At 55.5% G+C, this 24,133-nt stretch overlaps 3 protein-coding genes across 10 annotated transcripts; 1 reads left to right on the plus strand and 2 right to left on the minus strand.

Annotated features, from left to right (window-relative positions):
- Nucleotides 1-668: 668 nt before the first annotated feature.
- On the minus strand, nt 669-5,219 carry ABHD14B (abhydrolase domain containing 14B). Of its 3 annotated transcripts, none has more exons than XM_021671616.2 (4): nt 5,138-5,219; nt 3,585-4,044; nt 2,174-2,415; nt 669-1,828 (listed from the first exon to the last, which is right to left on the minus strand). In XM_021671616.2, exons 2-4 carry the CDS (start codon nt 3,838-3,840, stop codon nt 1,649-1,651), a joined length of 678 nt encoding a protein of 225 aa, XP_021527291.1. In that variant the 5' UTR covers nt 3,841-4,044; nt 5,138-5,219; the 3' UTR covers nt 669-1,648. The 3 variants fall into 3 exon arrangements, with proteins under 3 accessions (XP_021527291.1, XP_012316073.1, XP_012316072.1); XM_012460650.2 differs by having other exon boundaries at nt 3,585-3,823; nt 5,138-5,203; XM_012460649.3 differs by lacking the exon at nt 5,138-5,219 and having other exon boundaries at nt 3,585-4,647.
- LOC105722879 (aminoacylase-1) lies at nt 4,875-19,308 on the plus strand. 5 transcript variants are annotated; one of them, XM_064367150.1, is made up of 18 exons: nt 4,875-5,075; nt 8,715-8,926; nt 9,105-9,220; nt 11,216-11,301; nt 14,641-14,752; nt 15,774-15,838; nt 15,918-16,022; nt 16,406-16,500; nt 16,818-16,894; nt 16,978-17,067; nt 17,166-17,222; nt 17,548-17,621; nt 17,707-17,756; nt 17,871-18,015; nt 18,118-18,186; nt 18,622-18,701; nt 18,873-18,933; nt 19,018-19,308. In XM_064367150.1, exons 1-18 carry the CDS (start codon nt 5,004-5,006, stop codon nt 19,180-19,182), a joined length of 1,731 nt encoding a protein of 576 aa, XP_064223220.1. In that variant the 5' UTR covers nt 4,875-5,003; the 3' UTR covers nt 19,183-19,308. The 5 variants fall into 5 exon arrangements, with proteins under 5 accessions (XP_064223220.1, XP_012316062.1, XP_012316058.1 ...); XM_012460635.3 differs by lacking the exon at nt 4,875-5,075 and adding an exon at nt 6,302-6,376; XM_012460636.2 differs by lacking the exons at nt 4,875-5,075; nt 8,715-8,926; nt 9,105-9,220; nt 11,216-11,301 and adding an exon at nt 14,096-14,204.
- A 2,450-nt stretch (nt 19,309-21,758) lies between these two features.
- Nucleotides 21,759-24,092, minus strand: RPL29 (ribosomal protein L29). 2 transcript variants are annotated; one of them, XM_012460651.3, is made up of 4 exons: nt 24,027-24,092; nt 23,573-23,617; nt 23,196-23,260; nt 21,759-22,252 (listed from the first exon to the last, which is right to left on the minus strand). In XM_012460651.3, the coding sequence occupies exons 2-4, from the start codon at nt 23,607-23,609 to the stop codon at nt 21,881-21,883; spliced, it is 474 nt and encodes a 157-aa protein (XP_012316074.1). In that variant the 5' UTR covers nt 23,610-23,617; nt 24,027-24,092; the 3' UTR covers nt 21,759-21,880. The 2 variants fall into 2 exon arrangements, with proteins under 2 accessions (XP_012316074.1, XP_064222865.1); XM_064366795.1 differs by lacking the exon at nt 24,027-24,092 and having other exon boundaries at nt 23,536-23,902.
- Between the last annotated feature and the right edge of the window lie 41 nt (nt 24,093-24,133).

Genomic DNA, 24,133 nt, shown 5'->3' on the forward strand with positions numbered 1-24,133 from the left:
CCTCCTCGGCCCCGCCGCCAGCTCCCGCTCCGCTTCGCTCCGGGCCGGGGTCCCTCAGAGCTCCGGCTGCGATCCCGCGCCCCGCCCAGCTCCCGGCTCTGCTCCCTGCGCGCCATCCTCCGCTCGGGCTTGCGCCCACCGAGACCCGCTCCCCTCGGCCACCCACAGCGGCACGGCCCGGCCCTGGTCCGCGCAGGACAGGCTGGAGGAGGGGCCTGAGAGTCGTGTGGCCCTGTGCACCCGCCCTGTGATAACCCCGAATCTAATCCTGGAATTCCTTTTGGGGCTAGGGTCGCAAGGGACGGGCTCCTTTGAGTCTTTTACTGTGGAAGGGATAGTAGTGGAGGAGGAGCTGAACTGTTCTCAAGTCCCCCGGACCTCCTCCCGCTCGCCCTCGGGGGAGCAACTATCCTCCCCCTCTCCTCCATAATCGGCTCAGCCTGGTCCCACTGACCTCCACCTCCCCCCGCAGCTGAGTCTCTTGGCACCTGGGTATGTGTGGGTAGGGAGGGGAATCCAATCTCCCTTCCTCTCCATCTGGCCTGGTGGACAAAGGGCAGGGGGACCATCTGGTCCTGCCGGAGTGGGGGAGGGGCCCACAGTGTTGGTCCCAGGGTTGGGGGAGGGGCGGCGCTTTTTAGACGCAGGAGCCGGTGAGATCTAATTGCCATCACTTTATTTCTCCGACCTCCACTCTGGCTCCCACCCCTCAAGCCTCAGAGCAGAAATCAAGCTTTGCTGAGAAGCCTCAGGCTTGATAACTTGGGGAGATGCAGAGCACCCAGAGGGAAGGGTAAAAGCAAGGGGACAGAGCGGTGGCCCTCCCTTTCTGGGGGCCACTTCTGACCTGGGGCCAGCTGAAACCTGTGGCTGAGTAGCTTTCAGGGCTGGCCACACCCTAAGCCTTGCAAAAGGGTCTCCTGCAAGGGCTGGCCCATGGGGTCCCCACCTCCCCAGCCATGGTTAGAAGTGCTCATGTGTGCAAGTGCTTGTGTGGAGGCTCAAGTATGCATGTGTTAGGCGAACGTGATAACCACTACACTACAGAAACACCCCCTCAAGTATGCATGTGTGTATATGCACAGCTGCACATGAGAATGAGCATGCCGGTCCAGAATTACATGTACCTATGCAGTTGCTCTCAAGCGAAGGGTCATATTGGGGAACATGGATGGCTCTAAACGTGTTAAGTGTGCATGTGGGCATGTATGTATGTGGGGAAGTGGGTGTTGGGGGAAGGGCTGGCCTGCAGGGCACTTGGAGAAGGAGGAGGGGTGGCAGGGGAAGGCTGGGCAGAGCAGAGGAAGGAGTGAAGGCTAGGCAGGAAAGTGGAAGAACAGGAGAAGCTCATCTAAAGGATTACCCTCCACCGGATTATGTTCCTTGATTCCTGAGGTTTCTTTCTCTTGATTTTACCTCCTCAGTCTATTACTGCAAAAGAAAGAAACAGAAAAGACAAACAGACTGCAAAAGACAAGAACGCAGACATATAGACAGACACATGTTGCATGTGCATGGGCCAGAGCCCATGAGAGAAGAGAGAGAGTGCGAGAGAGAGAGAGAGACAGATACAGAGACAGAGAGAGACAGAGAGACAGAGAGAGATCAGAGCAGGCAGGCAGCCCACCCCCTGCAGCAGTGCTGTGCTTCACTCCAGCCCCTGCAGGAAGTCTAGCAGCCCCGTATGCCACTCCTCCGGTTTGTCCAGGTAACAGGGGTGCCCCGCCCCCTTCATGATCAGCACTCGGTGGTTGGGCAGCTGCTTCAGGTGCTCAAAGCTGGTCTGACCCATGGGGTCCTGGTCTCCATATACAATCAGAGCCGGAGTCTGAGAGGAAGGAAGGGTGGGGGGCAGAGTCAACAGGGACCTGCCATATCAGCTCCAGCCCTCCCCACCACTTCAGTCTCTCCCTGGGACCACCCCATATGAGGGAGAGAGACAAGCTGGCCCAGTGCATGGAGGCATAGATTGGCATTTGCCCCAGAACACAATTTAGCACAGGGCTTGGCACAGTAGCCTGCTGAGTAAACCAAAAGGGTGGAGTTGGGTGGCCAGCTCCTCCCAGAAGACACCCCTTGGTTACCCAGCCCCGAGATGAGGAAGGCCCAATGATGCACCCTTCCTTGCTCCTTGCTCCTGGCAGGGACACCTTGGCTTCCCATACAAGGGTACCTTCACACTGGCATAGTTGGCAGCATTGATTTTGTCAGTGCAGATGGGGGCCACTGGCACATAGCCCCGGAGCTGGAAGCCAGGGGCCGTGAGTAAGGGCAGGGAGTACATGCCACTCAGTGACGGACTGATCACAACTGGGGGGCCCAGCTCCAAGGCATCCACCACAGCCGCCAAGAAGCTCGCAGGGGCCAGCTCCCCAATAGGGGCAGGGGCTGCTGCTTCCTTGGAGTGTCCCAGACCTGCAGGGATTCAGGTGTGGAAGAGACAAGACCAGAGCAGTGAATGGCAAAACAAGGGAGATGGTCCCTCTCTCCAGGAAGCCCTCTTAGGTCACTTTCTCTGTGGCCAGGTTCCTATAACATCCAGTGTGCCCACGTTTATTCCTACAGTAGCCTCACTCTATCCTATCTGTGCCAAGAATGAGGCATTTCTCTCCACGTCTGTGCCCGTCTCCCCAGCAGTAAGTGTCTTGGAGAGAATCAAGCTGTGAAGCCCAATAAGTCGGGGTCCAGAACCCAATTCTGCATCTCCTGTCTATGTGGCCTTGGGTGGGTTCCCTCAGTCCTCTCTCAGCTGCTCAGTTTCCCCATCTGTTAAGGGAGAAAACAAAAGTATCTGCCATTTAAGATTACTGTGAAAATTAACTGCGTGAAAAGCAGCTGGCCCTAGATGGCACAGGAGAGGCTCCTGAAGGATAGTGGCTGAGGGGCAGGTTCTGCACTCATAGCTCCTCCTCCAGTCATTCGGTCTTCACCAACAAGATTAGCTCCAGACCTTCACCCTGAAGCTCAAGCGAACTCGGGGATTGGGCCAGCCATGCTGCCCCTGGCACCAAGGGTTGGGACCCAGCCATCTGGGTTATGACAGGCAGTCTGGGCACTGACCCTACCTCCCCTGGAACCCAGCTCAGGGCTTTGCATGTGGGATCACAACTGGGGGCCTGGCCACCCACCAGGCCCTGCCTCATATACCAAGGCTTCAGAAGACTCAGGTCTCACTCCTTAGGGCTTCCAAAAGTCTATGGTTATGACACAGTCAAAATATTTTACTTCCAGTTTGCTGAGCACCCATTACTCTGTGTCAGGTACTAGCCACATACTCACATGGATTATCTCATTCCATTCTCATTAGAGCCAGCCCCAAATATGAGTGTGGTTTTTTCCCATTACAGATGAGGAAACGGAGGCTCAGAGACACTGAGACACTGCCCAGGTAACAGTGAGAAGCAGCTGGGTGGTGAGGACCACATCTGGATCAAGACTGCTCAGAGGCCCTTGCACTGTGCTTGACCAAACTCTGTCAAGCTCAGGGCCCAGCCTGGCTGGGTCCTCCTGATCCTATACCCCCCACCTGTGGGTCCCCGATGAGACCTCCCCAACCCCTGCCCAGAAGCGTGCCCCTTAAGTACCTGGGAGGTCAATGGCCACAGCCTGGTAGCCAGCCTGGGCCAGCCTGCGCAGTGTACCCAGGTTCTGCCAGGTCTCGGAGGAGAAGCGGATACCATGCAGCAGCAGTACAGAGAAGCGAGCCTGCCCACTGCTGGGCCGGGCCTCTCGGAAGAAGAGACCCTGGCCCTGCACATGGATGGTGCCCTCACGCTGCTCCACGCTTGCCGCCATGCCTGCCACTGCTGTGCTGGTGAAGGGCCTGTGATTCAAAGCCATGATGATGAGGGGCCACAGAACACCCTGCCCAGGTGGAGCAGGGAGGCTGCCACAGACAGGATGGGGGTCCCACAGGACCAGCAAGGAAGCTTCCAGGAGGCTTCCGGAACTTTAGGAACATGCTTTGGGCTCAGGAGGACATAGATGTTATTTCTGCATCTGCCATTCACTTTATTGTGTAACCCTGGGCCTCAGCTTCTTGATCTGAAATGTGGGAACAATAAAGCCAACCTCAAAAATTAGGAAGTAAGTTTAAGAAAAAAATTATCAGTGGGGGTGCCTGCTGTAAAAACTCATATGTGGGGCTGCCATTGCGATTACTGTTCTTATTCTCATTGTTATTATCCTTTTTTATAAAGGGGGATAATTCAATAGTGCTAGGTCACAGGTAGTTGACAGGATTAAATAAGGTGATGTATGTGCCATGCCTACCACGTAGGAAAGGGTCACTGCTCAATCAGCAGTAAGTACCCACTCTGGTACTTCAACAGTAAGTTACAGGTTTACAGGTCGTGGGTTGGCAACGCAGGCCAGAGGGAGCCCAAATTGAGGTAAAAAGCCCATTTTCTTTTTCTTTTTCTTTCTTTTTTTTTTTTTGAGACGGAGTTTTGCTCTTGTTACCCAGGCTGGAGTGCAATGGCGCGATCTCGGCTCACCGCAACCTCTGCCTCCTGGGTTCAGGCAATTCTCCTGCCTCAGCCTCCCGAGTAGCTGGGATTACAGGCACGCGCCACCATGCCCAGCTAATTTTTTGTATTTTTAGTAGAGACAGGGTTTCACTGTGTTGACCAGGATGGTCTCGATCTCTTGACCTCGTGATCCACCCACCTCGGCCTCCCAAAGTGCTGGGATTACAGGCGTGAGCCACCGTCTTTCTTTCTTTCTTTCTTTCTTTTTTTAAGAGAAGGGATCTCGCTCTGTCGCTCAGGCTGGAATGCAGTGGTGCAATCATGGCTCACTGCAGCCTTGACCTTCCTGGGCTCAAGTGATCCTCCCGCCTCACCCCCCAGTAGCTGGAACCACAGGCAGGCGCCTCCACACCCGAAAGCCCATTTTCTAGAGGCGGAAACCGAAGCGCCCAGAGGGTAACGCTGGGGCCCAACGCGTTGACCTCGCGGTCAGGTTCCTTCCGCGGACCACCGTTCTGGTTCGCTAAGTCTGGAATGGAGCACGGAGAGGGAATGGTGGCAACCCCGAAGGAGGGGACCCAGGAATCCGAGAAAGGAAGACTTGGGGTAGGTGGGGTTGGGTTTTGACTGGAGAGAAGAAGAAAAGGTCAGGAGCGCAAGGCGGGTACCTGGGGAGCTGCGTGGACTCGCGCAGAAGGGTGGCGGGCGAGTGCTGGCGGTGGATGGGGCCGGAGGAGGAACTCGGGGAAGAGGTCGGGCCCCAACCAGCGGGGGCGGGGACTGGGCCGTACTCCCGGACGCCCTCTTGTGGCCACAAGCTCACAGGGTCCATAGTCGCTGCTAAACTGTCGTTCTCACAGCGGCCTCAGTTTCCCCAAGCCTCTCGTTCCCACATGCCCCAAACGCGGTGCTGAGCACGGTCTCGAACTCCTCAGCTACCTGCCTCACAATGACATGGAGGGGTCTGAAGAGGAAAGTTCCTTCGGGATAGCATCCTTGCTGCTCTCTTCCTGCTCCCCATCCCCCTCATCCCCCAGCCAGAACTGCCCAGGGCAAGTTGACGGCCTGGCACGGAGTTGTGCGCCTGGCACGGAGTTGAAGCCCGACAGGTTTGAGTGAGGAGCTCCGCCAGTGTCCAGCCAAGTGGCCTTGATCGTTTTCCCCAATGCCTCCGAGCCTGTTTCGCGCCTGTAGAGCGGGTTAGATATTGCCAACCTCTGCAGGGTACAATAAGGAGTAAACTCCGAGCTCTGCACAGCCACCTTGGGCCTGGAACAGGCCAGACGTTGGTAACATATCGCCAACCAGGGCAGGTGCCAGGAGTAGACCTGAAGGAGCCCAAGGCCCAGCCCAGGCTCTGACCGTGGGTGTGCGTCGGGGTGTGCGTCGGGGCGGGGTGGAGTGGGTAGAAGTCAGGAAAGTGGTTGGGCCAAGACCTGGAGCTGCTGCATAACAATAGCTGGCATTTACACAACGAGGCCTCTGCTCCAAACACTGTTCTGAGGCCTGACCGGTCCCTAAGAACCTAGGACAACCCTGTGCGGTGGGTTTTATCCTTAACTCCATTATACAGGCCAGAGAACTGAGCGAGGGTGTAGACGTTCCGCTGGGAAGAAGCCACCTGGCTCCCCGCCGGCCCTCAGGTCAAAAACAATTCCAAAAATCCGGGCGGGCGGCGGGCCAAAGAGAGTTGGGGCTCTGCCCCCAGCACCCACTCGGGGCAGGCGACTCGGTAACTGGGCGGCAGGCCGGCGGCTGCGGAGTGCGCAAGCGCGCCTCGGTGGCCGCGCTCCCGAACGCCTAGAGCGGGAGCGGCCCGCGGAGCCGCGAAGGCAGCCATGGTCGGGGCGCTGTGCGGCTGCTGGTTCCACCTGGGCGGGGCCCGCCCCCTCCTCCCGCTCGGCCCGGTGAGTGTCCCCGGGGAGGGAGGCCGGCCGGTGGCCCGGGGGCGGGCCATCTTTACCCCGCCCCTTGCCCCGGCGCTCCGGGGCAGAGTCCCGCGGAAGAAGCGGGCGCTGGGGCCGCAAGTGTGCGTGTGCGCGCGTGTTGTGTGTGTGCGCAGGGTCTGCGTGTGTTCTTGAGGGTCTGGGAGTATGTATGTGTACGCTCATGTGCCTGTGTGGTGTCCGTCAGGGTGTGTTTCTGCGCGCTTATAATGGGGGGGTGTTCGTCGATGCCTGCCTGCTTGTGTCAGTGTGGGTCTTCTGAGAGTATTTCTGTGTGCGTGTGACTTTAAGGGTATGTGTCTACTGTCTGCGTATGTGTGCATTTCTGGGGGTTGGTGTGTGTGTCTGCCTTCCTGTGCATGTGTCTTTCTTGTGTGAGCGTGTAGTCTTACGGTTGTGTGTATGACAGTGCTTGAGTATTTCTGAGGATCAGCATGTGGTTTTGAAAGTGTGCGTCTCCATCAGTCTGTCGGCCTTCCTGATGCCTGACTGCTTAAGTGATTTCGAGGGTACCATTACAAGGGATTGATTGCACACGGGCCAGTGTGTGTGCAAGGAAGCTGCATGTACAAGGAGGCTGCCTATACGTGCAGGGAATAGCTTGTACAAAAGAATGTGTGTGGGGGCAACACTCGTCTTTGTGTGTGTGTGTGTTCACTTGGGTGTCATTGTCCACGTATATTCCAATGACCTAACGCGGGCACAGTTTACCCTGCCCCCGCATATCTCCAAAGGCAGCCGGCTGCAGGTCCGCCGCAATTGCCTAGTACTGCTGGCAACCTGGGTTGCCAAGGCAACAGCCTAAACCCCGCCCTTACCTCCTTGGAGAAGCGCGAGGGCGCCCCGGGTGGACAGCAAGGAAAGGTCCCTCACGCTCGGTGGGAACCTGGGCTAACGCCCGTTGGACATACATATCCGAGGTTGTTCGTGGCCTGGAAGAAAACAGGAACCCACTCTTCCTCCCCTAGGTGCTGGTTTTTCAGACACACCAGAGAGGCTGCCAACCACAAACCCCCTGACCCCGGAGCCTGGGGATGCGGGCTCGGGAAACATCCCCAAAACATCCCGGAGGGACGAGTAGGGCCCAAGACAGGCCCCTGGCTCCTAGCTCAGGCAGGTGCCCAATTGGCACTCAATAAAGATGTGTTTGCTGGACTCCCCAAACGAAGCAAGTGTGCTCATCCTAGGCCCAAGAAATGGCAGGAACAGCCCTGTTCCAGCCCACGGTATTATCTAAATCTCACAGGAAGCTTGGGAGGGTAGCCACGAGGTTATCCCATCTTACTGAGAAACTGAAGACACATGCCAGGAAGTGGCGGTCTCAAAGGCCTGCCCTATTTGAGTCCTGGGTCCTAAGGGCTGCCCTCTGGGGTGGCATAGACCCCAGACTGGAGGAGTCCATGAAGCAGGTCATTTGGCCGGAAGCTGTCTGTGTGTGGGATGGGGAGTGGCAGGTGGCATTCATCTCTCCAAACTCCACACCGCACTTTTCGTTTCTAGGTGTAGCACACTCCTCCCTGGCCCTGCAGCCCCTCACTCCTCAGCATTTTCCTCTATCACAGACATTCTCTGTGAGCCTCTTCAAAACAGCTGGGGTAGACTGTTATAATGTGATTGTAAAGCACGTTCTGATTTTAGCAGTATTAAATGCAGTGAGATGAAAAGCACCATTTCCAAACACGCCCTCAAGTGGGAAGTCCCTCTGCACTTCGTCTTTCTCCTTTGATAGCCCTCACCACTTTTTCCACCAGCAAGGCTCCAGTTCATCCATCACCTCCCAGCTCTACAGGTTCCTCCTTGGCAATCTGAGTGTGGCCTGGTAGTTAGAAGGCCAGTCTTAGGTTCAAACCCCAATTCCCCCACTTGCTACTTGGCACTTTGGGCAAGAGAATGTACCTCTCTGAGCCTCTATCTCCTCGCCTATAAAAGACCTATAATCACATCTCTCCCCAGCGTTCTTGGTGGAAAAGAACCTTGTATGTGAAGGGCCATACTCAGGGCCTGCTGTCATAAGCGCTCGATGAACCATAGTGGTTTCAACTGATGTCATGATGGTGGCAGTCACGGAGCATGCTGTGTGCCATGGGACAGCTCAGATGCACTTCCTCATACTGTGAAGTATCTGTGCCTTTGCCCTGTCATGTGGAGTAGTTGGGTGTGAAACCTCAGATCTTTTCCCAGAGCAAGGGAAAGGGCAAGGGCTAGAGCTGGGGACTCTGGGTGGGGTTTTGGGACGGGGTCCAGGGGCCTTTGTAGGGGCTCAGTCCCAGCCTCTTTTCCCTCTCCTCTACTCCTCCAGACTGTGGTACAGACCTCCGTGAGCCGGTTCCAGGTAGCTCTGCTGGGCCTGGGTCTGCTGCTCATGCTCCTACTGTATGTGGGGCTGCCGGGCCCCCTCAAGCAGACTTCTTGGCTCTGGGGAGACCCCAATGTCACAGTCCTAGCTGGTCTCACCCCTGGCAACTCTCCCATCTTTTACCGCGAGGTGCTCCCGCTCAACCGGGCACGCAGGTAGGTGCTGCCCCAAGGGTCTAGTGGATGGGTTAGGCCCAAGGGGAGTCCCTGTGTGGGACCCCAGTTATACTCAGGGTGCTCAGGGCCTGGGAGAGCAATGGGAGAAGGCTAGGAAGAAAGAAAGGTGGGCTACACCGGGTCCTCAGCACACACACATTCCCCTGTGTGCCTGCAGGGTGCAGGTGGTGCTGCTTCATGGAAAGGCCTTTAACTCGCACACGTGGGAGCAGCTGGGAACACTGCAGCTGCTGTCGCAGAGGGGCTACCGGGTCGTGGCCCTTGACCTTCCAGGTGAGCACCCCCACCCCTTCGTCTAAGGAAGCTCTAAGCCCTAAGACTCAGTGTCTGGACAAGCAGTGGCAGGTCACAGCGTAAGGTGGCACTATGAAAAAGTCTGTGTTTTTATTTTCTACCACGAAAACTACAGTGTGAATTGTAGGTAACAGAGCAAATAGAAATGTGACTCACTTCACAAGCAGTGTACTTTCTTCTTCTTTTTTTTTTTTTGAGACAAATCTTCCTCTGTTGCCCAGGCTGGAGTCCAATGGCATGATCTCACTGCAACCTCCACCTCCCAGGTTCAAGCGATTCTCCTGCCTCAGCTTCCAAGTAGCTGGGATTACAGGCGCCTGCCACCATGCCCAGCTAATTTTTGTATTTTTAGTAGAGAAGGAGTTTCACCATGCTGGCCAAGCTGGTCTCAAACTCCTGACCTCAGACGATCCATTCACCTCGGCCTCCCAAAGTGCTGGGATTACAGGCGTGAACCACTGCGCCCAGCCAAGCAGTATACTTTCTATGACAAACTATATAGCTCTTTGTGTTTTTAAGTACACAAATGATTTATGCTATCATTCTTGTCATTAGAAAAAGCAAAAAATGTCATCGAGTCATACAGGATGAAAAATAATCGAAAAACTAGCAAAGCTTTCAGAGACCAATGCCACATTTCTCACCCTCTCTAAGAAGTTTAGGGGATGCTACACCCTCTTCTGGGTATTCCCACTCAATATGGAGGCTTGTCTGGTGGGGGCTGTAAACATGATTGGCATCCTGCCTGCTTAGCGCATCCATCTGCAGCTTGGTTTTCTCACCCTATACCATGTCTTGAGGATCCTGCATGTCCCTGCAAACCTCCCTCTCTAGTGTTAACCCTGCAGTGTGTGCCACAGGAGGGATGGACGGGCTTTTATCCAGCCATTCCTCTACTGGCAGAATGCTCAAGCAATGTAGCTGAAGCATCCTTGGACATGCTTCTTTGAGCATGTAAGCAATAATTTCTCTAGGGTAGCTACTGAAGACAATTGATGGGCCAAAGGAAGCGCATTTTTAAATTTAGATAACTACTGCCTACCCTCCAAAAAGGCTGTATGGATTTATCCTGCCATCTGTCATGTATGAAAGTGCCCATTTCCCCATGTCTTCTGCAACACTGGGTATTATTTCAGTCTTTTTCACTTTGCTAATATTATGATGAATGAAAAAATGTGCTTTTCTTTTTCCTTTTTTGTTGAGACAGAGTCTCGCTCTGTCGCCCAGGCTGCAGTGCAGTGGCGTAATCTCGGCTCACTACAACCTCCGCCTCCTGGGTTCCAGCGATCTTCCTACCTCAGCCTCCCAAGTAGCTGGGATTACAGGCACACACCACCACACCCCACTAATTTTTGTATTTTTTAGTAGAGACGGGGTTTCTCCATGTTGGCCAGGCTGGTCTCAAACTCCTGACCTCAGGTGATCTGCCCACCTCAGCCTCCCAAAGTGCTGGGATTACAGGCATGAGCCACCTCGCCAGGTCAAGATATGCTTCTCTTTTCTTTTTTTTTTTTCCTAAGACAGAGTCTTACTCTCGTTGCCCAGGCTGGCGCACATTGGCGCGATCTGGGCTCACTGCAACCTCCGCCTCCTGGGTTCAAGCAGTTTTCCTGTCTCAGCCTCCTGAGTAGCTGGGATTACAAGTGTGCGCTACCACGCCCGGCTGATTTTTGTATTTTTATTGGAGATAGGGTTTCACCATGTTGGCCAGGCTGGTCTCGAACTCCTGACCTCAGGTGATCCACCGACCTCGGTCTCCCAAAGTGCTGGGATTACAGGTGTAAGCTACTGTGCCCAGCATCCAAGATATGCTTTTCTGACAGGGGTATCACATTACCAAAAAATAGCTTCTGGGAAGTTTTAGGTAGTGTGTGCCAGTGCCACTGGTCCCCAACCTTTTCCCCCACTGTGGTGGGTAGGAAGTCCTGCACCCCTTCCCAGTGCCCCTCAGCTGGTACCTGCTGCCGTTCCTAGGTTTTGGGAACTCAGCACCTTCGAAGGACGCAAGCACAGAGGCAGGGCGGGCGGAGCTGCTGGCACAAGCACTGCAGGACCTGGAGGTACAGAATGCCGTGTTGGTGAGCCCCTCACTGAGTGGCCGCTATGCCCTGCCCTTCCTGATGCGAGGCCACCACCAGCTACATGGATTTGTGCCCATCGCACCTACCTCCACCCAGAACTACACCCAAGAGCAATTCTGGGCTGTGAAGGTACTAGGAGAAGGATCTCAAAGGTCCTGGCGCCCTGCCCCTGGCTTGGGGGGGTTCAGGACTCAAGTCTTACTTGGAGGGATATGGCCTTATCCCTGATCTTGGATGGAAGAATTGGGGTGTTTGGGGAAGGCTTCCTAGGAAGTGGCTTGGGGGTCAGATACTCATCAGGCCCCAGGGTCACAGCCCCCTGCCTTGCCCTGCAGACTCCAACCCTTATCCTGTATGGAGAGCTGGACCACATCCTGGCTCGAGAGTCACTGCGGCAGCTCCGCCACCTGCCCAACCACACCGTGGTGAAGCTACGCAATGCAGGCCATGCCTGTTACCTCCATAAGCCGCAAGACTTCCACGTTGCCCTGCTTGCCTTTCTTGACCATCTACCTTGAGTTAACCCACTCCCCGGTCCCAGCCTGGCCTTAACTTGGACAGTCTGGACTGCCACCCTCCCCTAACCAGGGAGACAGCCCCTGGGATTGGAGGCCAGAGGCCAGAGGGTCAGACCCAGCCAAGACTTCACAGACACAATAAAAAAGCATATTTGTCCTGCTTGGGAAGTGACAGGTTCCATTTCCTGGTGTGCTGCAGTAGAGATGTGAGTGGGAGGCAAGTCTGGGACTATTTTGGGCCTGGGAGCTGGAGGGGATGCTCCAGCAGCCCGGGAAGGCTAAGAGTGCATCAATTCCTAAGTGCCTGGCCTCACCACTCCGTGCCTCAGTTTCCTCATCTGTAAAACGGGTATGATGGCAACTCCTAGGTTGGAGGGTGGCTGTAGGACTGAATGAGTCTGGATAACTGAGTACTTGGCCGTATAAGGGTGAGGGATTGCTGTGGGAGGCAGGTGTATCACGCTGCTGCATGACCGCTGGGATTGGTGGGAAATCCAGGGTTTGGACTACCAAGCTGAGGGAGTCAGGAACCTAGAGGGTATGGGGAATGTGATTTAAGAATTAGCATTGGCTGGGTGCAGTGGCTTACATCTGTAATCCCAGTACCTTGAGAGGCCAAGGCAGGTGGATCACCTGAGGTCAGGAGGTCAAGACCAGCCTGGCCAACAAGACGAAACCCCGTCTCTACTAAAAATACAAAAATTAGCTGGGTGTGGTGGCGCACACCTATAGTTCCAGCTACTCAGGAGGCTGAGGCAGGAGGATTGCTTGAACCTGGTAGGCGGAGGTTGCGGTGAGCCGAGATCACACCACTGTACTCCTGGGCAACAAGAGTGAAAAAATGTCTCAAAAAAATATATATATATACAAGATAGCCAGTGTGGTGGCAGGCACCTGTAATCCCAGCTACTCAGGAGACTGAGACAGGAGAATCATTTGAACCCAGGAGGTGGAGTTTGCAGTGAGCCGAGAACGAGCCACTGCACTCCAGCCTGGGCAACAGAGTGAGACACCGTATTAAATAAATAAATAGCTAAATAATTAGCCAGCATTGTTGTGAGTTAAAGTCTATTTGCCCGAATGAATAGCTAAATAATCAGCCAGCATTGTTATGAGTTAAAGTCTATTTGCCGCATGACAGAGTGAGACTCTGTATGAAAAAAATACCTAAATAAAAAATTAGCCAGCATTGTTCTGAGTTAAAATCCATTTGTCCCCATGTTATATGTGAGCAGCCAAGACTTAACTCTCAGGAAAAGTGGGACAGACCTCCTCCCCACAGCCTGCCTCCTTGGCCTAGAGATTGAAGTCCTTGTCACTCACCCTTCCCCAAGCTGACTCAGCCCCTGGAGCAGAGGGCAGACCTGGCTGGGAGTACAAAGGGCAGCTCATGCATAAGTGGGCAACTGCAGCTGTGGCCTGCAGGGGGCCGGTGGAACACGTGTGCCTGTTTAGCCTCAGTGGCTGCAGAAGAGCCAGAGAGTTTCCTCACTGTCATCCAGGGTCGCAATTACATCCACTCACAGTGACATCATCACACCCACCCACCATCTCGCACTGTCACACACACGATCATACCCACTGGTAGACTGCACACGCAGTGGCACGCTCACACCATCACACGTGTTCCTGTCCATGCATTTATCCTCATTCCTGGCACGGAGTCCGGGCTTGGCCCGGCCAGGGGCAGACCTTTCAGGAAGCGGAGCTCACAGCCTCCTGGAGGTCACAGAGTGGGGCGGACAGACATTGGCCAGTAACCAGTACAAGCGGAGCTAAGACGTCAGGGAGGACCTCCCCGAGAGGCTGAGGCATGCAAAGAGGACCTGCTGGAGACTTGCCGAGGAGGGCAGGGGCGCCGGCTGAGGGCTTTGCAGCTCTGCATCGGAGAGCCTCGGGGCGGCCTCCTCTCCTCCCGCCCTATCCGGAGGCTGAAGGAGGAGGCGCCCTCAGGGGGCGGGACCGTCCTAAACTCCCGGCGCAGGCCTGGGCAGGAGTGGCAGGCGTGTCGTGTGGGGCGGAGCGGGCCTGTCAAGGCTGGGCCAGCCCGTAGCTCGTTGCTTGCGGGTCGGGGCGGGCCGCGGCTGTGGCTGCCCGGGGCCTGGATCCCGGACTAAGCCTCCAGTAATCCGGCTGAGGCCGGCACTAGAGGCGGGCGGGGAAGTCCGCGCCGACGCGGCAGCGAGCGCCGAGACTGCCCTCACTGGCGGTCTTAGGTCTCCGCCCCGAGATCAGGGCCCGGCCACGTGGTGGGGCGGACGGGGGCGGTCCTGAGCCTTCGACCTGGTGCAGGACCCTGAGTCCAGTTCACAGTCTGGGGCTGTCGCTGAGGAACTAGCGTGAGTCCAGCGACAGGAGAGTGAGGTGGGGGCCCTGGGGAGGGGTGGAGGGACTGGGACTCTGTGGCTTGAAAGCCGGGCAATTGAGAGGTGTTTGGGGTTTTTTGTTGTTTGTTTGTTTGTTTTTTAGGAGGGCACGGGGAGGACAAGTCTGGGTTCAAACCTGGCTCAGCTACTCTCTGAGCTGTCCTTAAACCTCTCTGAGCCTCTCAGTTTTCTCCTCTGTAAAGTGGGCATTCTGAGCACGAACTCCATGAGGCTCTTTTGGGCATTAAATAAGGAAATGTGCTGGAAGCGGACAGCCCAGCGCCTGAAACAGAACGGGTGCTCCTTAACAGGGGCTCCGAGACACGGTATCCTCCCCTTGTGGGAGATCCGGGAGCCGCCGTGGGATGGACTGTGTGCAGGAGCGCACCGGGTCCAGGGGCTGGGAGGGGTAGTTAGCCATTCTTTGCCCTCAGCTCACCACGCACAGCGCCATGACCAGCAAGGGTCCCGAGGAGGAGCACCCCTCCGTGACGCTCTTCCGCCAGTACCTGCGCATCCGCACCGTCCAGCCCAAGCCTGACTATGGTGAGAAGACGGTAGTTCCGGAGCCTATGACAGGGCCTAAGGGATGGGAACTGTGCTCTAAACCAGCCTCCAACCCCTGTCACCCAGCTGAGCTCCACTCCGCTGCCCCAAACGGCTCCTCACCCCCTCCAGCCATTCCCCAAGTCAGTGGACTGAGGCAGCCCCTCCAGGTTATGAAGGAACCCTTTCCCCAGAGGCTCTGCTGCTGTAAAGGTTACTCCTGGCAGCTGCTTAAGGAAAACCTTCACCTCACTCCGCAGGGCGGGACGGGTGGGGGAAGCCTGGGGCAGCCACAGGGGAAGGAGAGGCCCTCCAGAAGCCTACTGGGGCTGGACAAGGGCCGCAGCCCTTAGGGAATCAAGCTTGGTAGCTAGGGCCTGGGAGATGGCTCCTGCCTGTTATCCCAGCACTTCCGGAGGTTGAGGCTGGCGGATTGCCTGGACCCAGGAGTTCGAGACTGGCCTGGGCAACACGGCAAGACTCTGTCTCTACAGAAAAATAGAAAAATTAGGAGTGGTGGCCCACCTGAAGCCCCAGCTTTGTGGAAGGTTGAGGTGGGATGATCACTTGAACCTGGGAGGTTGAGGCTGCAGTGAGCCAAGATTGCACCACTTCACTCCAGCCTTGGTGACAAAGTGAGACCCTGTCTCAAAAAAAAAGAAAAGAAAAAAAAAAACATGGTGGCTGGGAATTGTGTGTATGGGTCCAAATTCCTGCTCTGATTAATGAGCTGAGAGATGGTAGGTGAATCTCTTCATGTCTCTGTGCCATAGTTTACCATATTTAAGGAAGATAACACCTTCCTCCAACCCTGGACATCCCCCTGACCTTCCAGAAAGGGTCACTGACTAGCCAAAAATACTTTTTTTCTTGGGGATGGAAATGCAGGTATGTCTGAGGGATGTGGATTGTGTTGGGGAGGCAGCATCCATTTCTGGGTTTGCTCCTCTCTCTTGGCTGCCTGGGCTAGTGGGAAGCCATGTGTAGGCAGACACAGCCCCAAGACACTCTGTGCCTCCAGGAGCTGCGGTGGCCTTCCTTGAAGAGAGAGCCCGCCAGCTGGGTCTGAGCTGCCAGAAAGTGGAGGTGAGCCTGAGGCCCTAAGTGGGGAGGGGAGGAGGGCCTGGGCACTTCCTCACCCTGCTCGGACCACCCCCCTCTCCAGGTGGCACCTGGCTATGTGGTGACCGTGCTGACCTGGCCAGGCACCAACCCTACACTCTCCTCCATCTTGCTCAACTCCCACACAGATGTGGTGCCTGTCTTCAAGGTGTGTAAGGGGCTGGGGAGGTAGGTAGTGCAGGCATTGGGGACAGACATGATGCAGACCCCAGGACCCAACCTCAGGGAGCCCATGGTCCTGGTTCTTGTCCTGGCACTAACTCTCAATGTCCTTATGACATTACACCACTCAAGCAGCCTTCGTCCAGCAACAGTTCTGTGCCAGAGTAGGGTGGGGATTGGGGGGTGGGAACCAGGAAACATCGATGGGGGATGGCAATCAGCTGCCTTCTTCAGCCCCCATCTTCCCCCCCACCACTCCTTCCGTCACTCCAACCCTATGGTGGGCTCCTATGGCAGGGCCACCACTGACCAGAGTGGATCAATGACTAAATCTGGGTTTTGGGCCCCTCTTCCCATCCCTGCCCCCAGGAATGTTGGAGTCACGACCCCTTTGAGGCCTTCAAGGATTCTGAGGGCTACATCTATGCCAGGGGCGCCCAGGACATGAAGTGCATCAGCATCCAGTGAGTGTCCTCCATTCCCACTCCCCCACAATGTCCCCACTGGTCCAATGGATTGACCCAGGACCTGGGGGGTGATTGGAGAAACTCAAGGCCAAGGGACACCTTCACCTCCTGGACAAGAATTACTGCCATGACCATTGCATGGATAGGGAGATTAAGCCCAGAGAGGAGCAGGGACTTTCTGGAATCCCTACTAGGGTGTGGTAGGGTAGAGTCCAGGGCACAGGAATCCAGCCTGCTGGCCCTGCCTGTCCCTGCCTGCCGGGCCAGACTGAGCATCTGATGGCTCTCCCCGCACCTGGCTTATGCCCCATCAGGTACCTGGAGGCTGTGAGGATGCTGAAGATGGAGGGCCACCAGTTCCCCAGAACCATCCACATGACCTTTGTGCCTGGTAGGAGTGGCTCAGATACCTTTGGGAAAGGGGATGGTGGGGTTGGGCAGCCTCCTCATCTCATGTCCCTGCCGCTTTTACAGATGAGGAGGTCGGGGGTCACCAAGGCATGGAGCTGTTTGTGCAGCGGCCAGAGTTCCAGGCCCTGAGGGCAGGCTTCGCCCTGGATGAGGGTAAGCAGGTTGGCAAGCCACTGAGCAGCCAGACAGGGTAGGAGGCTGCTAGTGGGGTCTGGGCCGCTCTACCTTCTGAACCCTCTTTCCCTCCTCAGGCCTGGCCAACCCCACCGATGCCTTCACTGTCTTTTATAGTGAGCGGAGTCCCTGGTGTAAGTATGAGCTTGGAGGGAGGGCTCACTCTGCAGGTGGGAGGCTAGGCCAGAAAGGGCACAGTCCTATGAAGGGTTGCACAGCAAGTTAAGACCTGAGAAGGCCTTGAATCCAGGGCCTCTGCCTCCTGGCTGCTTCCTACCTGAGCTTCTCTGAGGGCAAGCCCTGACTGGGCAGAAACCAGCTCTCTGCTATGGGCCCTGAGGGCAGACAGGGCCAGGCCAGAGAAGCCTGGAATGAGGGGGAGACCTGGACCCCCCCAGGGCTGACTGTGTCTCCAGCCCCTCTCGTGCTGAAGACTCCCTTTCCCCTATACCTCCCCAGGGGTGCGGGTCACCAGCACTGGGAAGCCAGGCCACGGCTCACGCTTCATCGAGGACACAGCAGCAGAGAAGCTGGTGCGTGGCACCCCGGGAGGGAGTCTGGGAGTTCGGGAGGCTCTATCCTGAGGCCACTGTCCCATCTAACCTCATACTCTCATAGCACAAGGTTGTGAGCTCCATCCTGGCATTCCGGGAGAAGGAATGGCAGAGGTGAGACAGCCTGGGAAGCGGTAGGGGCAGCTCTGGGAGGCGGTACTACAGAGGACAGAGTCTGAGCCACCTCCTTTTATCTGTTGCTGCCCCTACCCTACCCTGGCACCACAGGCTGCAGTCAAACCCCCACCTGAAAGAGGGGGCCGTGACCTCTGTGAACCTGACTAAGCTAGAGGGTGGCGTGGCCTATAACGTGGTACCTGCCACTATGAGCGCCAGCTTTGACTTCCGCGTGGCACCAGATGTGGACTTAAAGGTACCACCTCCACCTGGGTTTGGAGGAGGGATCCTGGGTCGTCAATCTTGTCCTAGAGGCCCCTGGAAAGCCTGAGGGATCAGCTCATCCCCCTTCTCTTAGGCTTTCGAGGAGCAGCTGCAGAGCTGGTGCCAGGCAGCTGGTGAGGGGGTCACCTTTGAGTTTGGTCAGGTATGAATGGATTTGGGTCATGTGATGGGGGAGTGTGAGGGCCGGGGGAGACCCAAGTGTGCGACAGTAGAGTGTGTGCATGTCTGGGGATTTATCTGTGACAGACACATTTTATTCCAACAAGCATTAGTTGTAGATGCCACCGTGGGTGCTGGGGAATGCTGTGGGGAGTAAAATTAGGTGCAGTTAATGCCCTTGTGAGGTGAAACGGGGAGATAGACATAAATCAAACATTTATGTGATATTACTTTTTTCTGAGAGTCTCACTCTGTCACCGAGGCTCCAGACCTGTGGCTGGACTGGCCACCCAGTGTCTGGGTAGTTGAAGGGGTGGGGGTGGGGAGGTGTTCTGTGCCAGGCACAGCCTATTCTATGGAAAATAGGGCAAGATGCCCAGAACCATGTCCTGATCCTGCCATCCTTTCCATCCCCCAGAAGTGGATGCAGCCCCAAGTGACACCTACTGATGACTCAAACCCCTGGTGGGCAGCTTTTAGCCGGGCCTGCAAGGACATGTGAGCACGCTGGCCAGCTCTCCTCACGGCCCAGCCCCTACTCCTCTCCTTCCTGCTGCCCCTCCCTTCTCCCTCCTTCCCCCACCTCTCTCCCACCTTCCTTTGCCTCTTCAATTCTTCCCTTGTCCCCTTCCCTATCTCCCTCCCCATTTATCAGGCTTTCTCCTACAGGAACCTCACTCTGGAGCCTGAGATCCTCCCTGCTGCCACCGACAGCCGCTATCTCCGCGCGGTGAGCCACTTGCACGTAGTGCCTGGGCAGTGAACTGGGCCTGTGTGCTGGCTTTCCCCTAACGGCTCCTCCTCACCCCTGCAGGTGGGGGTCCCAGCTCTAGGCTTCTCACCCATGAACCGCACACCTGTGCTGCTGCACGACCATGATGAGCGACTGCATGAGGCCGTGTTCCTCCGTGGGGTGGACATATATACACGCCTGCTGCCTGCCCTTGCCAGTGTGCCTGCCCTGCCCAGTGAGAGCTGAGCCCTGGAATTCCTCAACCTCTGCCCCTGGGGCTTCCATCCCAACCAGCACCAGGGACTCCCTCTTCCCCCTTCCAAATAATAAAGTCTGTGGACAGGGTTGTCTCTGACGTACTAACAGCAAGGACACTCATGGAGCCAAGAATTTTCCTTTCCCTGGGGACATGCTATCATCTCCATTTCACAGATGAAGAAACTGAGCCTGGCTCTGGGCACTTCCCCACTACCCCACACTGCTCTGTGCCCCTAGAAACAGCACACCCATTCAGTACCATCCAGCCACATCTGTGCCTAGCAAGAAAGGGCCACAGTTCCTGTTTGAGTGGCCACCATACTTAGATCTGACCTGTCAGGGATTCCGTTCTCACTGAAGGGGGATACCAAGTGCCTCAGGAAACACTCCCTTCCTGGGGGTACATCTGGGGTCCTAACACATGACCAGAATAGCACCAGCTGGGCCCCTGATGGGGGGCAGACAGAGGGCCAACCGTGACTGCTGGCTCCTGTCAAACCCTTTGCACCCTGGTGTTGGCAACAGGGGACACAGAGAGGCAGTGGCCCTGGTGGACTAAGTCAGTTCATCTTAGGGTCCTTATCACCCTGGATCCGTGTGTGCAGAGGCCCAGAAACTGGGCTTCCATCTCAGCCTTGCTAGGCCCCCAGGCAGTACCAAGAGTAAACTATGGCCCCAAGAGCAGAGCCTGCTCTAGCTGATCTGCTCTATCCTGTTATGACTTCCCTGAGCATGGGGCAGGAGAGTTAGGGATGGGGCAGGGTGGTTGGATTTTTTAAATTTCTAGCTGTAGCCAGAAGAGAAGTCCTGGGCTCTGGGCTGCAGGCTTAGTACTAATAGAAGTAACAATCACTCCTGCTCCCAGCTGACCAGGAGCCAGGACTTAAGACTGCCTTACTTTTCATTGAACTCTCACAGCAATCTTGCAATGGATGCCAGATCCTACTAGCAGTGTAGAAACAGGGTCCACTGGCCAGGCGCGGTGGCTCACACCTGTAATTCTAACACTTTGGGAGGCTGAGTAGAGCGGATTGCCTGAGCTCAGGAGTTCAACCTGGGCAACATGGCAAAACCATGTCTCTACTTAAAATACAAAAAAAAAAAATTAGCTGGGCATGGTGGCACGTGCACGTGCCTGTAGTCCCAGCTACTCTGGAGGCTAATTCAGAAGAATCACTTGAACCCAGGGAGTGGAGGTTGCAGTATAAACCAAGATCGCACCACTGCACTCTGGCCTGGGTGACAAAGCAAGACTGTCTCAAAAAAAAAAAAAAAAAAAAAAAGCAGGTTCTACTAATAATATAGTTTGCCCTAGTCTAGAGCTTGAGCTTGGAGGTGAAGGAGTTGAGACTCAAGAACTGGGGTCTTGAGTCTCTGCTTCCTGAGCACAAGGCAAGGTCCACGTACAAGCTGGAGGCTGAGAGCAGCAGCTGACTGTGACCTTAAGTCTAGTTGAAGCCCTGACCTGGCCGCCCCCTCAGACTGGAACTCTGTAAAGGGATCACTACTTTTTCATAGCAGGATGGTGGGGAAAGGAAAGCCTTCACACCCCATGTCCACGACATCAGCACAGAGACTTCACTTGGAAGTCAACCAATCTGGTGGCCTGTCTGGGCCAAACCACCTTCAGAACACAAAACCTGCTTCTGCTCCCTTTTGACCCCCACCTCCACCTGACACGCCTTGGCAAGGGGCAGTTGGCCACCCAGAGACTGCCAGGATTACAGTGAAGAGCTAGAGCCTCAGCCCTGGCTGGACAACTGAAACTTCCTAGGGCCCCACGTGTACTGGCTAGGATCAAATGCTACCCCCGACCCCTTCCTAGCTGCATGATCTTCAGTATTGCGCCCCCATGTTCCCCGCCTCATGAAACAAAGATAAACATTCTATCTACTTCAGAAGTAAGGATCACATGCCAAGGGCTGCACCTGCTGCTCTAGCACAACAGCGCCCCTTTCTGAGTTTCCTCAAGTGTCCAAGGTTGGACCAAGGCTGGTCTTGAGGGTGAACAGTGCTCCACCTGGTGCCTTCTACAGGAAGCCTCCACAAATGCTCACTACTACTTTACTACTCACTTCAGTCTGCTGAGGATAAAGATCTACATGTGAAGCAGCTGACCTAGGGGCACAGCAGGATCAGAAAGTCATGGGAGTAAGGCAATGCCACCACCGCCTGCCTTCCTGGGTCCCTAGCTGTTGGGGGACTAACACAACCCATAACAGTGGATGCTGACCGGGTGCACCGAAAGAGCTTCAGTCTGGGACACCTTGGACCAGAGTGCAGAGCTGCTCAGTGGAGCCTGTTCCCCTCTCTTGGAGTATGCTTCAAGACCTCATGAGGATGTTTAAGATTTCTCCCTTTGCTCGACAGCTTACCCAGTTCAACAAGCTATGTGCCCAAACTTCCCACAAGCCCCCATTTCTCATTCATTAGGTCCGCTCTTTCACTTCAGGGCCCCATCTCCTGACTCCCACCCACACCCCACCCTCCACAGAAAGCTAATGTCTTCTCTCACACCAACAGATGGAGCAACCAACCCCAGCCCCAGGATCACAGACAGAGGCTAACAAATCCTGCCTCAGGTTTATTTGTACAAATAGCACAGGAGGACCCCAGCCCCATGCAGATGGCCACCCCGGGGGGGTCACACCAGTCCTTCTGTCCTCATGTTGGCAGACAGAGATATCTACTCTGAAGCCTTTGTAGGGGCCTGGGCACCTTTGGGAGCCTGAGCTGGAACTGAAGCTGGCGCTGCAGCCTGGGCCTTGGTTTGATCCTTGGCCTTGGCCTTGACCTTTGGCCGGCAGAGCCTGAGCCCCTTGGCAATGCGTGCACGAGCACGCTTCCCAAGCTTGGGGTGGGCAATGTAGGCAAGTCGATCGAGCTTGCGGCTGACACCCTTTGGGATCTTGGGCTTAACCTCCTTGGGCTTTACGAGGGCCTTGATGGCCTCGGCACGTGCGCTCATGGCCTTGGCGTTGTTGGCCTGCATCTTCTTTAGGCCCTTCTTGTTGTGCTTCTTGGCAAAGCGCATGTTCCTCAGGAACTTGGGGTCCACCTGAAAAGCAGGAAAGGTACAGGTGGCAGCATGTGGGTCCGCAAGTCCTTCCCTGGTGCCCCTCTCTACAGGGGTACCCAGCATCAAGTCAACCTCAAATGTGGCGATACCCAACCTCTTGAAACTATTTCCAGAGAAGGTGGACCACCACCCCAATGAGCCAATACTCCACCTGGATAATGCTGTGCAGACCTCAGAACAAAAAAAAAGCTGCTTTGCTGCCCTATCCGCCAACGTTTCAGGACTTCAACTGCCTACAGCAGGGGTTCAACCAAGCTTTTTTTTCTGACATCCCCTCAGGGACACCCCTCCCTTCTATAAAAGGTGTCAATTAAATACCAAGTCTGGTCCAACAGACTCATAGCCAAGGCAGAATATGGGGAAACTGAGGCTCAGAGTTTGTAATTCACTCCACAGAATGGAGAGCAAAAGTAAAGGGAACAGACTGAGGACAGGCTCAGCTTTCCCCTAGACCCTCCATCCTTCTCAGCGAATCCTTAGAACCCCCTGACACAGGAAGAGAAGCTGACCCCAAGTCCAGCACTGGGTCAGATCAAGGTCATAAGGCTGATCAGTGTGGGAAGGGAAAGATCACAAGGTGTCCTGCACACACTGAGACAAGGCCACTCTGTACCCTCACCGTAAGTGCCACTGCTGAGTGAGGGAGATGGTCAAACAAACTGCCCTCAGGAGACAGGTTACGCCCTAACCAGAGGGTCACACTTCAGGCTGGGGAAGACCAAGGAAAGCTTTATTATGGGGCCAGTAGGGTAGAAAAAGGAATTGCAGGCTTTGGATGGGCCAGTTAGGCTCTGCTCAGGCAGAAGCTGAGCTAGAGAAAAACTACGTGAAAGGTGAAGCTAGAGAAAAACTACATGAAAAGCCTTGACTGTGCACCTGGAATCAAGAAAAGACACATCCATGTGATTCAGTCCATACTCACCCCCTTAAGAGATTCGTATCTTTGTGATCGGGGTTTCTTGATACCATTTCTGTGCCATTTTCGGGCTGTAGGAGGGAAAGGGAATTAAGCCACAAAGAACTTTCCTCCAATAAAACCACCCAACACCACAGCTGGCAAGGCAGGGAGAACCAAGGCTTCCTACAGCAGCTACGCCTGAGGTATGGGAAACCCTTACCACTGAATGCAAAACACTGTGTATCTCAAGTAGATCTCTAAACTTATAACCCTAAAGGTATTACTGGGTGAAATTAATCAGCCTCAGGCCCACAATAGAAACCTGCCCCTTCATCCCTGCCCGTTTGCCTGAACCAGTCCTTACCAGGGTCTGGGATGTGGGCAGGGCCCGAAAAACTTACACTGGTTGTGTGTGGTGTGGTTCTTGGACTTGGCCATGTCTGCACCTGGAAGACAAGAGTGGGGATCAGGGCGAGGGGCTCGCCAGGCTGGGCCACCTCTGCCCCCCGATCTGGTGGAACGCGAGACGAGAAGCCAGAATGAATCTGCAGACAGACGCTTTGGATCTGCAGCCTCCACCAGTCTCGACTCGCTCTGCACGACCCGACGCCAGTTCTCGCCTCCCAAACCCAGTAATGACGCCCTGAAATCAACCCCCTACCCCCAGAAGACTGCGCTCCCCATAAAGTGGCTTTCCCTGCCATCCTCCTCTTTAGGACCTAGAAACACCATTCCCACCCCGCAGCTTTCGCTCCCCACAGACACACAGCTGGTCACCCGTCCTCTCCGCAGCCTGCGCCCCGCCGCCGCCCGTAAGTCGCGGATGGCATCGGATACGGCGCGGCCAACACTCACCTAAGCCGCGGTTCCTGAAGCGCCTAGGACCGGAAGAGAAAGGAGCCGCAGTGCAGCACGGGAAATAGGGTCAACAGCGCAGGAAAGTACTACTGGAAATGCTTCCC

This window comes from Aotus nancymaae, unplaced genomic scaffold (genome assembly GCF_030222135.1).
Source record: "Aotus nancymaae isolate 86718 unplaced genomic scaffold, 86718_ANA_hifiasm-v0.15.2.pri h1tg000067l, whole genome shotgun sequence".
NCBI lineage: Eukaryota > Metazoa > Chordata > Mammalia > Primates > Aotidae > Aotus > Aotus nancymaae.

Coding starts and splice junctions, on each gene's coding strand:
- ABHD14B (XM_021671616.2), bottom strand. CDS start 3,840: ATGGCTTTGAATCACAGGCCCTTCACCAGCACAGCAGTGGCAGGCATG. Junction 2,416..3,584: donor TGTGGCCATTGACCTCCCAG/GTACTTAAGGGG, acceptor GAATCCCTGCAG/GTCTGGGACACTCCAAGGAA. Junction 1,829..2,173: donor CCAACTATGCCAGTGTGAAG/GTACCCTTGTAT, acceptor CCTTCCTCTCAG/ACTCCGGCTCTGATTGTATA.
- LOC105722879 (XM_064367150.1), top strand. CDS start 5,004: ATGGAGCACGGAGAGGGAATGGTGGCAACCCCGAAGGAGGGGACCCAG. Junction 8,927..9,104: donor CCGCTCAACCGGGCACGCAG/GTAGGTGCTGCC, acceptor GTGTGCCTGCAG/GGTGCAGGTGGTGCTGCTTC. Junction 18,702..18,872: donor AGCCGGGCCTGCAAGGACAT/GTGAGCACGCTG, acceptor TTTCTCCTACAG/GAACCTCACTCTGGAGCCTG.
- RPL29 (XM_064366795.1), bottom strand. CDS start 23,875: ATGGCAGGGAAAGCCACTTTATGGGGAGCGCAGTCTTCTGGGGGTAGG. Junction 23,261..23,535: donor TGCCCACATCCCAGACCCTG/GTAAGGACTGGT, acceptor TCCCTCCTACAG/CCCGAAAATGGCACAGAAAT. Junction 22,253..23,195: donor GATACGAATCTCTTAAGGGG/GTGAGTATGGAC, acceptor CCTGCTTTTCAG/GTGGACCCCAAGTTCCTGAG.